Source organism: Hyaloscypha bicolor (assembly GCF_002865645.1).
Source record: "Hyaloscypha bicolor E unplaced genomic scaffold K444scaffold_182, whole genome shotgun sequence".
NCBI classification, from domain to species: domain Eukaryota; kingdom Fungi; phylum Ascomycota; class Leotiomycetes; order Helotiales; family Hyaloscyphaceae; genus Hyaloscypha; species Hyaloscypha bicolor.
In genome coordinates, this window is record NW_020194684.1 from 4,814,134 (window position 1) to 4,826,801 (window position 12,668).

General features: G+C 49.3%; 5 protein-coding genes across 5 annotated transcripts; 3 read left to right on the top strand and 2 right to left on the bottom strand.

The window, feature by feature from the left end:
• Positions 1-878: 878 nt before the first annotated feature.
• K444DRAFT_546352 (uncharacterized protein) lies at positions 879-1,372 on the top strand (the record flags this gene model as incomplete). Its single annotated transcript, XM_024876216.1, has 2 exons — positions 879-1,147; positions 1,201-1,372. 2 exons carry the CDS (start codon positions 879-881, stop codon positions 1,370-1,372), a joined length of 441 nt encoding a protein of 146 aa, XP_024728703.1.
• A 434-nt stretch (positions 1,373-1,806) lies between these two features.
• On the bottom strand, positions 1,807-3,773 carry K444DRAFT_647793 (uncharacterized protein; the record flags this gene model as incomplete). Its single annotated transcript, XM_024885383.1, has 6 exons — positions 1,807-2,093; positions 2,144-2,296; positions 2,592-3,134; positions 3,293-3,348; positions 3,402-3,603; positions 3,677-3,773. The coding sequence occupies 6 exons, from the start codon at positions 3,771-3,773 to the stop codon at positions 1,807-1,809; spliced, it is 1,338 nt and encodes a 445-aa protein (XP_024728704.1).
• A 336-nt stretch (positions 3,774-4,109) lies between these two features.
• On the bottom strand, positions 4,110-4,944 carry K444DRAFT_574581 (uncharacterized protein). The gene is made up of 4 exons (XM_024877441.1): positions 4,886-4,944; positions 4,789-4,812; positions 4,427-4,738; positions 4,110-4,377 (listed from the first exon to the last, which is right to left on the bottom strand). Exons 2-4 carry the CDS (start codon positions 4,789-4,791, stop codon positions 4,354-4,356), a joined length of 339 nt encoding a protein of 112 aa, XP_024728705.1. The 5' UTR covers positions 4,792-4,812; positions 4,886-4,944; the 3' UTR covers positions 4,110-4,353.
• Positions 4,945-5,221: 277 nt separating this feature from the next.
• Positions 5,222-10,594, top strand: K444DRAFT_574583 (uncharacterized protein). Its single transcript, XM_024877442.1, has 2 exons — positions 5,222-5,454; positions 5,504-10,594. Exons 1-2 carry the CDS (start codon positions 5,409-5,411, stop codon positions 10,306-10,308), a joined length of 4,851 nt encoding a protein of 1,616 aa, XP_024728706.1. The 5' UTR covers positions 5,222-5,408; the 3' UTR covers positions 10,309-10,594.
• Positions 10,595-11,261: 667 nt separating this feature from the next.
• K444DRAFT_647795 (uncharacterized protein) lies at positions 11,262-12,510 on the top strand (the record flags this gene model as incomplete). The annotated part of the gene is made up of 4 exons (XM_024885384.1): positions 11,262-11,517; positions 11,571-11,949; positions 12,003-12,271; positions 12,383-12,510. 4 exons carry the CDS (start codon positions 11,262-11,264, stop codon positions 12,508-12,510), a joined length of 1,032 nt encoding a protein of 343 aa, XP_024728707.1.
• Between the last annotated feature and the right edge of the window lie 158 nt (positions 12,511-12,668).

Genomic DNA, 12,668 nt, shown 5'->3' on the forward strand with positions numbered 1-12,668 from the left:
ACTGGATCCCGATCCCAGACGAATAGAATCCCGTCGCGGATATAATGTACATTTTTGGGTGCTTCAGTACGACGTTGTCGAGGGGCGCTTCAGCTGCATGGGAAACGCCTCCTGAGTGAATTTGGGTGCAACCTGGAGACCCCTACTGCGGACTACCCAGTTGCGTGGGACACTTGGAATAATTCCCTAGCAGCGTGACCAGCCAGCCTCATGAAATGGGTTATGAAGAAGTGCACAAGCCAGAACTCTCTCTCTCTCTGTCCGATACAAACGGCACGACATCAACTTGGGGAGTGCAGTACAACGCCTTCCTCTCACCCACCAACGCTCTTTGCCAACCGCAGATCCGTCATCATACTAAGCACAGCAACGTCCTGATCGCCGCCATATCGCTTCAACGGCCGCTGGCAGGGGAAATTCTCGGAAGCGTGCGTGTAGGGGCGTGGAGCATTTAATTCTGCTAAGAGATCGCCCGTCTCCCCATCCTTGCGCTGTCGACATACTCCGTAGGGGTCCACACCGCAAGCCACCCATCCACCTATGCTGCGGCATGCAAGCCGGACCAACAGTACTCGCCCCAAGGGTCTCCATACCAAAGCCAAAATCTGTGAGCATCCACTACATCCAGCACTACTGCACATTGCAGAGGTCGATGCAACACTCCGAGTCGAAGCTCTCCTGAGCCTCCCCACTTCACACCTCCACCACAACCACTCAATATTTAGCTCTCTCTACAGCACGAGCACGGTGTCTCTTACCCAGCGTCTGCTCTGCCAGAGCTGCTCACTGCAACAGCGCACACAGCAGGAAAGCATAGAATGGCAACAGAGTCTCCGTCTGGACTACCCACGGTGAACGAACCAGCAGCAACAGTCGACATGCCCAACTCCACCTCCTCGGCCTCCTCCTCATCCTCTTCCGTCCACGAAGAACGCCGACCACGCACGCCCCAAGACCCCCTCAAACGACCAAAGATGACATCCCGAAAGTCGAGCGGCACGATCATAGTCCCCAGGGAACACCCAAAGGTGGAGCTAGGCGAGGACGACGAGGAGTTTGATGAGGATGATGCGAGAGCCATGAGTCCGAGACGGAGTAGTCAGGATCTAGAGAAGATGAGCCAAGAGGCGAGAGCGCAGTTGGATGAGTGTGTCTCTCTCGGCCCCCTCACTCAACATCAATGCTAATACCTGCCGCCAGACACGCGAAAGTCCTCCAAAAGTCGCTCCTCGAGATATTCAACCGGATTGAAGCCGTGAAAGAAGAGCATGACAAGCTCGACAATAACAACAAGTTCTTACAAAAATACATCGGTGATCTGATGTCAACGTCGAAGATTACTTCGACAGGTGCTAGTGGGAGGGAAAAGTAGCGAAGCATGGTTCCAACCTGTACAATACGGTGGCATTCTTGGCCGGGCATTGCAGAGGCGTAATATTTACTCTTTCGGTTTGAAATACGGTCTGGGGATCTGGATTTAGGGCATACAGCGTCGGCGTCTACTACTATTCTCCATCATACCCACCCGATGAAATGAACATTAAGATACTAGGTAGAAGGGGCATCTTTTCAAGACAGGTTCCGGGATTGACAGAGGTGTCATTGAAAGTGTATTTAAGCTTCTAATGATATCGCTTTACGAACATGTAATGTGATTCCCTCCTGAGCTTGAGAACAGCACCCGCCTTCCACCCGCAATGGTAATACAAATACACACCCAATCCATCGAATTAAACATGCTATTTCAATACCCGACTGCCGACAATAGGTGACGTGCAAAGAAATTAGTAATGGTAGCATCTTCCTTCAAACATTCTCGATTGGTCCAAGTATCTTTCGGTCATTCTCATCCGACTCTTGCTTAGTTGTGCCTAGCGACGTCTTCCTGAAAGATGGAGAGGTTCTCGGCTCATCTGCATCATCAATCACCTTGGCTGCAGCTGGTGTAATTATTCGTTGCCTCTTCGTTCCGCTATTAGTAGTACTGGAAAACGGGTTGGAAACTATCCGAACGGCGTTGTCGTTAATAACTAGCTCTGATTGTACCAGTGGCTCCTGAACGTTTTCGTGCTTGCTCTCAGGCTCGGATTTCACTCATCGATAGAGTCAGCGAAAAGTCGAATTTGAGTATTGTTCCACTTACCAGTGATACATTTAGGAGCAACTGCCTCGTTCTGAAGCGTGTTGACCGGTGCAGATGGCATCATAACCTCACAGAGCTCGTCGAAGACAGGGTTTGGCTCAAATCGGCGATCCAGAGTTTGGGAGATCTGCATCGGGTCACTGACATTTCTGCCTGGGGCAAGGTTGAGTTAGCAATAAATTTGAATGCTCCAAAACTCGCAGGACATTCGGAAAGGTACAGGACTTGGTTGCATGTTCCAAAACTAGACGGATATTCGGAAGTGGATAATGTCCTGGATGTTCCAGAACTCATGGAACATTCCAAAATGACGGGGTTTAGATGTTCAAAGCGTGCGGGACATTGGGGAGGGACAGGACGTCAATATTCGAGCAGCTTGCGGAACTTTTGCACCTGAATGTTCTAGACCTTACGGATCAATTGAAGGAAGAGAGAAGGAAATACCTACTATTGCTTCGGGTGCTTGGGTCTGAAAAGTCGGGCATCGACGTGTCTGAGGATGCCTGGCGCCAGCCTCTGAAAGCAACGTGAACAGACTCAGTGAACGGATCATAGCTCGGCTGTCGTGGAAAGGCAGGGACTGCTGGAGGTAGCATGGACCCGATCTTAGGAGGAGCAGGCAACGTAGCTCTTGTCGTTGTCATTGTACCAACATGGCGGGGAGAATGGCCATGTTCGACGGGCTCGCTTCGTGGAGAGGCGGCTTGTGCAAAGTACGGACCACCGAGGGAAACGTGTCGCCACATCGAAGCATTTGGCCAGGCGATAGAAGACGCTTCCAGGACATCGAGCGGAGCGTGCTGAAAGGAGAACGAAACAATGTTCTTGACCCGTTCAAATGGATAGGGCAAATGGTCCCTAGTAAAACCTTCGGCAATAATAACTTTGATTCGTCCGAGATCATCTCCGGGGTTCCAATAGCTCTGAGACAGAAGCTCTTTATGGAATGTCGGGAACTTGAGCTTTTCGAACTCACCGTGTTTGTCCAAATCTGGTGATGGTCAGAACAAGCACTTGAAGGAAGGATGGCCAATATTCAATAACTCGTGGGACATCTGGAAGTGGATAAGATCTGAATGTTCAGAAATTTGAGGGGCTTTGGGGAAAGAGACAGGATTCCACTTAGGCTCAAGAAAAGTAGGTACACACCAATACTGAGTTCAATGACCGTAGGCCATGGTCCTGTTTGATTGAACCATTTGGAGCTGAAAGAACAGGTCAATAAGGATACCAGTTTGGAATATATTTAAGAGACTACCCGGCGATCCTTCCATCAATGAACAGTCGAGCCTCAAACACAATATTATCGGAAGGCTTCTTGAGATTCTGAATGTACCGGCTGATTTCGGGATTCTCCCAGCAATGAATCGAAACACGGAAGGCGGCTCCTGCAGAAAGACCAACAACGAAAGAGGTCACTGTGGGCAGCAGAAGCGGGTTCGTTTGTAGGGTGTGACACTCTAATTCCCCGGTCAGTGCAATGAATCTTCAAGCGAATGACTGGAGCTGTAGATGGTAATATGGCGAGCTTACCGGGATCTTGTACAACCGAGCAAGATGTTTTGAACTCTTGGAACGGAATCTTGCTGAGATCCGGGAACAAGAGAACGTCCCAGTTTTGGTAACGCATTGTGCTGAGGCAAATTGATGTGAGGGGTCCGAGAATAGAGGTACGATGTTCCAACACCTTGGCTGGAGAAGCTTGAGGCCGAAAGTTGAAGAAGTAGAAGATTGGGCTGCCAAGGAAAGCGTCCAGGTGACATACCTTTCGTGAGGGAAAGAGCCATGTTACCATTTTGGGAAAGCGCAACTTCGCGCAAGCAGGAAGGTCGTCACTCAACTTTGGCGACAGGGGAAAGAGTGACCAAGACCAAAGAGCACCAATTTTTGATGTCCCAGCATCAATAGGAACAATGAGCAGGTTTTAGCTCAAATGCACAGGCATTGATACGAACATTTGAAGTGCAACAACTCTTAAAGATTCCTGAATCCTTGGGAAGAATGAGTAATTCCTATCCTAGAAAATATATACCACGATAGCCAGGAGAAATATGAATATGAATGGTTCCCGACGAAGGGATGCAGACATGCCGTGAATTATGCGTATTCAGAAAAGAAATAGCACCACCCTAGCCAAACAGGGGGGCAACGAGTTGCAAGTTTTTGAAGGATTCATTTCATCTTATTTACAAATCTGTTGAGATCCCTATTTACTCATCGCCAGCAGCTCTTGCCTAGAATAGTCAGAGACGAACCGTTTTGTTGATGATTGTACAAACTTACCCTGAGAGCATTTGGACCACCCAACTCTCTCTCTAATCCACCTTCAAATTCACGTGGCGCCGATGGTTTATCTGGATATGTCATCGAAACGACACCACAGAGACCGAAAACAGCTGCCACAAAACATCCAATTTGAAAGAGACCCTTGCCCGGCTTCGTATGCGTGTATTCTTCCGGTGAAAACATGCCCAGAATATCGTTGTCCTCGTGAACGGGCTCTCCATAATTTCTACGCTCCTGCTTGTCCCACCAGTCTGCGTGAGGATCACGGAATTGTCGTTTAACTGGAGGTGGGTTGATATATCCTCCATTCTATGCACCGAGTTAGATGGAAGATTTAGGGTAGGGTATATTCAACGGACCATTCCAGGGTCTTCGGCCTCAGTCTTTTCTCAAGTACGTCAGCAAGCAGTTTAAAGCAGTTTAAAGCAGCATCCAGAGAAGGACATCTCCACTGACCAACGACAGATACTCCGATCCAGCCTGTGCAGCCCCTCGTTGTTGTCCGAAAGCTGTTCGCCGAGCAATGGGCAGGGCAACTCGCAGCGGGCGGGCTGTTGCAATTCGCCGGGAAAGCATCTGTAAGAAGAGTCAGAAATCTCAATTGAACATCCAGGCGCGGGATCGAGGATCGCACCTTTGCGTATGGTCACCACTGCTGGAATGTATCGTTAGACTCAACGAGCTCGTCTTGTCGTGTAGTCAGCTCGTCCAAGGATCCTGGCGCTAGTTCTCGGCTAACGGCTTTTAGTCAAGAAATCAATGTCGCAGGGCCGCGTTTTGCCCCCGAACTTCCAAATTTGTTGATCCCACCCCGAATCTACGTTTTTTGTCAACAACGGACGCAAATAAACCCTGGGCATGCGCAGACTTCGTAGATTAGGTTGTTGAGAGGTTGCGCATCTTCCGAAGTAAGAATCGTCCTGTCAGATGTGACTTTCATCAAGTTCACGGTAGTGTCTTGCCCCTCTCCTACGAAGTCATGACACAGACCGCGTCGGATGCGCAAGAAAATCAAAATATCTACGGTACGGACTCCCCAAATACAAAAGTAATACCTAACTTGTTTGTCCTTAGACACCTCCCCCGACGACGACGGGAAACCACAAACGAACGGACACGAAGGCGAAAATAGAGAAGACGGGGAGCCTCCTAGCAAGAAGCGTCGAGTCAGCGAGAATCCAACGATACCACGTCGAAAACCAGAGTCTCCACCATGGAAGAGGATCGTAGCAGAAGGGCCATCGTCCTTCACGCAAGATGGAATCAGAAAGTCTGGAAGAACGAATCATATACCCCTCGAGTTACAGCCGCCTTCAGACAAGAGGCAGACGCGAGGCGCCGTCCAGAAAACATACTCGGCCAAAAGCAAAACTGGAAACGCGAACAGGCTGCATTCACCTTTCAACACGAGAGATGCACCGAATGCGTCAATCAACGGGTCGAAAAAACCTGGGTCTTCTGGCACCTCATCCTCGCAACATCTCGTCAAGTCCCCCACCAAACCTGTCTCCCCAAGACGGTCTCATCGAAAGTCCATGCCTAGTGAACAGACCTCCACCCCAGTGCGCTCTTACAAGAAGTCCTCGACTCCAAGAGACCCGCAGTCTGCACCAACACAAGTTAGGCCCGGCAAAGGACGACGTTCAGGCCGGGTCGGCGAAATAAGCAACGATGGAGAGCATGACCGCGCCCAATCTCTAAAGATGGAGGACTCTCTCGGGCAGAGCCCAAAAGCCAGGCTTTCCAGAATTAAGTTTCGGGTTAAACCTGCAGCTCTACCTTTGACACATCCAGGATTGGTTTTGCCTCGACCACGACAGTACCCGACCTTGGAGGAGTTCTTAGACAAAGGGGCAAATGTCCATGTTGATGCAGGCGGCCTCTTCCATCCCGACGAAGCCTCTGAATACACACCCGAGCAAGTTGCCAAAGATGCAAAACTCATTCTTCGTTTCGAAGAAGCTGCCGAGCCTGGCGGCCTCCTGTGCACAGAGATCTGCTCAGCTTTCCAGCCAGAAGAGCCAGACCAGATTCCCCTACAATATTCACATCAGGACCATCTGAACAGGGCTGCTATCGAATTCCGAAGGTTGATGTTAATCGAAGAAAGGAAGCATCGAGCAGCCGCCAAACGACTTGCAGAAGCATGCCGCGATGAATGGTACCGCCGGCAACCAAAAACACAGGAGCAATTAGAGGCTGAGGAAATCAAGACAGGCCAGAATCGCTATCGGACCTTAGTCAAGACAATACAAGCAACTTGGGAGAATGTCAGAATTGAGGTTAATCGACGGCGCATATTAGAATGGGAAGCTCAAGAACAAGCCCGGGTTCGGAAGGCTCTGAACGAAGCTGTGGATATGTCGACACAAATGCTACAGGCTCAGAGGGCCCAGCTGGACTCGGATACATCTTCTGATGGAGACGAAGACGAAGATGAGGATAATGAAGCGAATTCTGCAGGAGACGATGGATCAAGCTCGGATGCCGAGTCTGAGGAGGACAGGGAGAGTAATATGTCATCAACCGATTCAGAAGCAGACGAAGAACAGCAACAACCAGACGCCGCGGAAGATGAGCATTTGACAGTAGAACAACTAAGAGAGAAATATGGGTCAATACCGGACCTACCTACTGAAGTCCTGGACCAAGATATGTCAGATGCTGACCAGAGCGAGACTTCCGAAGTAGAGCATGCTACCGGGTCAGATATTCGTGACACCTTTGACGATAGCGACGAATCGATTGATATGGACGACGACATGGGCTCGAGTGATGAGGATCGCGACAGTGATGAAGACGGAAGCGAAGAGGAGGATGAGGCAGGCGAAACCAGTCTTCTCGGATTCCTTGCCCCATCGGAACTGAAATCGGCAGAGCTTGGCCAAGTTAAACTCTCTCCCGAGGCGAGTGACGTTGGTATGGGAGAAGGGGAAGCAGGAGAAGAAGACGAGGTTTCAATGATACCCGATACAGCACAGCCGTATTCTGGTCCAGATGCCGCGCCCGATGTCCCCAACACCCTCTCAGAGCCAGGACCTGCGAACTCGGTTATCCTAAAGCAACCTGTAGAGGCGGATGGCAACAGTCCCGACCGCAGCAGTCAACCTACGCCAAGAACCACGGAAACAAAGGCTTCAGAAATTGATTCGGCATCGTCCGTGGATCATCAGAACAGCCGGCAATTCACGCAAAGCGCAACGCCACAACCCGGAACCAACTTGAAGACCCCTGTACCGTTCCTTTTGAGAGGTACACTTAGAGAATACCAGCACTATGGCCTAGACTGGCTAGCTGGACTTTATGCGAACAACAACAATGGCATCTTGGCAGATGAGATGGGCTTGGGGAAAACCATCCAGACCATCGCTCTTCTGGCACATCTGGCTACCGAACATGAAGTGTGGGGTCCACATTTAGTCGTTGTACCAACTAGCGTCATGCTAAATTGGGAAATAGAGTTCAAGAAATGGTGCCCAGGGTTTAAGATAATGACATATTATGGCTCGCCAGAAGAGCGGAAAAGAAAACGCCTAGGTTGGAAGTCAGATGATAAATGGAACGTGTGTATCACGACCTATCAACTCATCATCGCAGACCAGCAAGTATTCAAACGCAGGCAATGGCATTTCATGATTCTGGACGAAGCGCACAACATTAAGAATTTCGAATCGCAGAGATGGCAGGTCATGCTAAAATTTAATACCCGAGCACGCCTTCTCCTTACTGGAACGCCCCTGCAGAATAATCTTACCGAACTCTGGTCTTTATTGTACTTCTTGATGCCCGAGGAAAGACAACAAGAAGGGGTGTCTGGCTTTGCAAGTTTGCAAGAATTTCATGACTGGTTCAAGAAGCCATCAGATCAGATCCTAGAACATGGACGAGAGAAAATGGACGACGAAGCTCGGAACATCATCAGCAAGCTTCACAGAGTTCTCCGGCCACATCTCCTCAGAAGACTCAAGGCGGATGTAGAGAAGCAGATGCCGGCAAAGTACGAACACGTCGAATATTGCCGGCTCTCGAAGAGACAGCGAGAATTGTATGATGGATTCTTAAATCGGGATGATACCAGGGGGACTTTGGCTTCTGGCAATTATTTGTCGATCATCAATTGCTTAATGCAGCTGAGAAAAGTTTGTAACCATCCGGATCTTTTCATAGAGAGGGCAATCATGACCTCGTTTCCTATGGAGAAATCGGTCGTGGCAGATTTTGAGATCAAGGAACTACTAGTGCGGAGGCGACTTTTACGAGAAGACCCTATGACCAAAGCTAGCCTGGAATTTTTGAATCTGGTTCCCGCAAAACACGAAAGATTTTCAGGTGCCGTTACTTCACGCAGTGCTGTGCTCAGTGCACAGCGAGTTCTCATGGACATGCGCGAAGCACAGCGTCTCCGAGCTCAAAATGCTCTCACGAATCTGGATCCATCGACGGCGAAGTCCAATTTGGTGTATTTGGAAAGTGCTTCACGATGGGGTCGCTTCGAAGAGCTTCAACACTGCGTCTACCTCAACGCCCTTCGCAGACAGCAGAAGCCACTTTATGGGACGCAGCTTCTCAACTTTCTCACCTTGGGTGCTGACATGCGACCCCACCGACCTCAGCCTAGACGAAGAGACCGTCTCATGACCTGGCTGGAAAATAAGTCTCCTGTACTGGATGACATGGTGTTTACGCTGCCGAGACGATCCCGGGAATTGCATCCTTTCGTACAGAAATTTGCTTGTGTTACACCACCAGTGATCGCGAGAGATTTGACCCCGTTTACTCTAACACCTAGGGGGGTAGCCGCGATTCAGAATACGACCCAGACCACTGAACCAGATCCGTTTCATGAGGCGCGCATGAGGCTATCTATCCAGTTTCCTGATAAGCGGCTGCTACAATATGATTGTGGGAAGCTACAGACTTTGGACAAACTCCTTCGCAAGCTACAAGCAGGCGGCCATCGTGCTCTCATCTTCACGCAAATGACGAAAGTTCTGGATATCCTTGAACAGTTTCTCAATATTCACGGCCATAAATACCTCCGTCTTGACGGTAATACGAAAGTCGAGCAACGCCAAATTCTCACTGATCGCTTCAATAACGATAATAGGATCCTCGCTTTCATTCTCTCGACTCGATCCGGGGGTCTGGGCATCAATCTCACTGGAGCGGATACTGTTATCTTTTATGATCTAGACTGGAATCCTGCCATGGACAAGCAGTGTCAGGATCGTTGCCATCGTATTGGCCAGACCCGTGACGTTCACATATATCGTTTGGTCTCCGAACATACAATTGAAGCCAACATCCTCCGGAAGGCGAATCAGAAGCGAATGTTGGATGATGTTGTTATTCAAGAAGGAGAATTTACAACTGACTATTTCAACAAGATGTCTGTTCAGGATGTTCTCGGAGACGAGTCCACTCTTATGGATGGAGATGCCGCTGCCAATGCAGCCATGGACCGAGTCCTTGGCGGACCGAATAACGATCGGGATGTTTCACGTGTACTTGCACAGGCTGAGGACAAAGAGGACGTGGCCGCAGCCAGAGTTGCCGAACGGGAAATAGTGCAGACCGATGCTGCAGATTTCGACGAAAATATAATCACGGCCTCTGCAACTCCTGCTGGACCGGGAACTCCTCGGGATGGGGCTCCGACGCCCGCTGCCGAGGGAACTCCCGGCTTGGTAGACGATGCAATGGACGTGGATGAAAAGGATGAACTTAATGCATGGGGTGGAGTTGTTCAGTCGACGGATGATTACATGTTGGATTTCATGATAGCTCAACTGAAAGATACTCCGGTGGAGCTTCCAAAGGACAAGAGCAAGAGCAAAAACAAAAAGGGTAAAGATCATCGCTCGCATAGAGCGAGGTAGTTGCTCTGGTGTTTGTATATTAGGGATTTGGTATTCTACAGAGAGTGTGTTATTAGATCGGTTAGGAGTTACGAGCATGGAAGGACCGGCGTTGAAGCAATACCGCATCATTGGAATTCTTCAACATGAGGCATGTCTTAGTAGAGGTGGTTTGGCTGGACAATTCTGGCCAAGAAATGGAATTGATATCGAATCAGAGGCCATGCTCTTTCCAGACTGCCCGCTGTGAGATGCTATCTCGCGGATATATGTGCTGGATCGATAATGACATGTACTTCAACTCCCGAAACATTGTGTCCACGGGCGTACTCACTTGCATTTCCATCCACAAAATCATTGTTGGCAGGGATGAACAAAACCCTCGAAAAGCCCCGGAGTTCACGGCATCACACTTTGAGTAGGCGAATCAAATCCCACCGAGGATTTGCGCCGATTCCCGAGCATATCTCTCAGACGAGTTTATGCAGGGTATCGCGGACTTACGCACAATTCCGCAGGCTACCAGTCGTTGAAAACCAGCCATTCCATTTTTAGGAAGACTAGCATATTGCTTACTAGATAGTCTGATCTTATGTTTATTGACGACATTTCTTCATTCTGACTTCGATCCTTCGATCCTTCTTTGACTACTTCTGGGTCGTAAGTTCAGGGCTTGCGACTGCTGATTCCGGAGGTCCCTCCGATCGATTTGGTCGGCCTTCCGAAAGTTCCGGCACGTAGAAATCTCGGGGCAAAAAAATCGAGGGGACCGAAGACCAAAGTAACTCGACTGGAACTCAAATCCGGAGCAGTCGGGCAAAGAGTTGACTACCGAGATTCACTGGATTTGTTGGCAGATCGTCCTGCGGCTCGTGACAGCGAGTTTGTTCCTTTAAGGAGGGGTCACCACCACCTAACAGGATTTGGGAAACTCAGAGGATCTTCGCCTCCACACATTTAAACTCGGAGCCATCATGAATATCTCTTATCAACCAATTCCAACCAGGAACTTGCCGCCTGCAATGGAGGCAGCCGGCAACGAATTCATAAAAGCTGCAGCTTTTCTACTCATACCATTAGAACTGCTATATTTTTCGATCTACTTCAACACGAAGGGAGCGTACAATGTCTACAGGATCCTGAATTTCCTATCAATAACTACGTTTTGGATTTCTCCTTATGTTGCCCCAATTGCTTGCGGGTCAGTGCGATGTCTGCAATGCTTTGCTAGTACGGGTCTCATGCTCAATGCCTCTCACAAGGACATGCTGACACCTCAACAGTTGCAATTGGTACAATGAAAGCGCTGGATATCTGGGCGCGTCGCCATTCAATGCCCACTTATACAGCTGGGAGGCGGCCACCAGATTGGCTTCTGGCGCTCTTGCTTCTCACCGAGTTGAGATACGAAAGCTTCACGCCAAACCATATTCGAGTCCCGAAGAATCAAGAGAATTTCAGTGAGCCAATCCAACTGGGCGTTCATACTGCCATATTTATCGTGCTGCAAACCCTTCCTCAAAATCTCCCAATTGTGCTGGCCTTTGAAGTAATGTTGGCCATATATATTATATGGACGAGCCTACAGTTATTACTTCGATACAAGAGCAGCCCAGCTCTTTTCGGGCCTCTTTATATGATAGATAGCTTCACAGGTTTCTGGTTGGTTCTCCGCAGAAAGAATTCTTTGTGTGGCCAGTGTCCTGACTGTGTAGGTCCGAAACCTGGCACAATGTTTTTGCCTCTCCGTGCACCTCCCTAGCATATACTCCCCTTCGTTACGGCCTTCCCGAGTACGGAGTGCCGGTTGTAATTGCTCGTTCGCTCGGTGTCCTGGGTGCTTTCGTTCTTATGGCAATCTTCCATATATACGCACTTTCTCCCATCCTCAACAGAGAAGGTCTTATTCGAATCGGGGTATTTTTTATGCTTAACGGGATAGCGACAGTAAGTGAGGCTGCGATTTGGGGTCATAAGAATCACTGTAAGTGTTTGGGCCCCTTCCTATTTGTGTCATGATCTTCTTGCGAGACAACCTCCCAGTTCTCTCGAAACAGCCTGCATCGAGTAATTACTAAACTCCCTCATCACGCAGGGTCGAAAGCAGCGATGGCGTGGATTTGTGAGACAATTCTCGCAACCTGGACTGCGAGCGGCTTGAACATTCCAAATGGCCTCTCAAGAGTTCCCTGGAGAGAGCTATGTGATGCGCCGAGTTATTAAAGCCCCGCAATGGTAGATAAATGCTGAAGGGATGTTTTTGCTGGGATAAGGATAGTCCTAGACGAGTTTCTCCATGAGGCAAGGCAATAGCCAAAGAGAAATCGGACCTCACACACTCAGGCTCCCAGCCAAAAGAATGAACAGGGCGCCTTATTCTT

Coding starts and splice junctions, on each gene's coding strand:
- K444DRAFT_574581 (XM_024877441.1), bottom strand. Junction 4,378..4,426: donor GTGGTCCAAATGCTCTCAGG/GTAAGTTTGTAC, acceptor TGACTATTCTAG/GCAAGAGCTGCTGGCGATGA.
- K444DRAFT_574583 (XM_024877442.1), top strand. CDS start 5,409: ATGACACAGACCGCGTCGGATGCGCAAGAAAATCAAAATATCTACG. Junction 5,455..5,503: donor AGAAAATCAAAATATCTACG/GTACGGACTCCC, acceptor GTTTGTCCTTAG/ACACCTCCCCCGACGACGAC.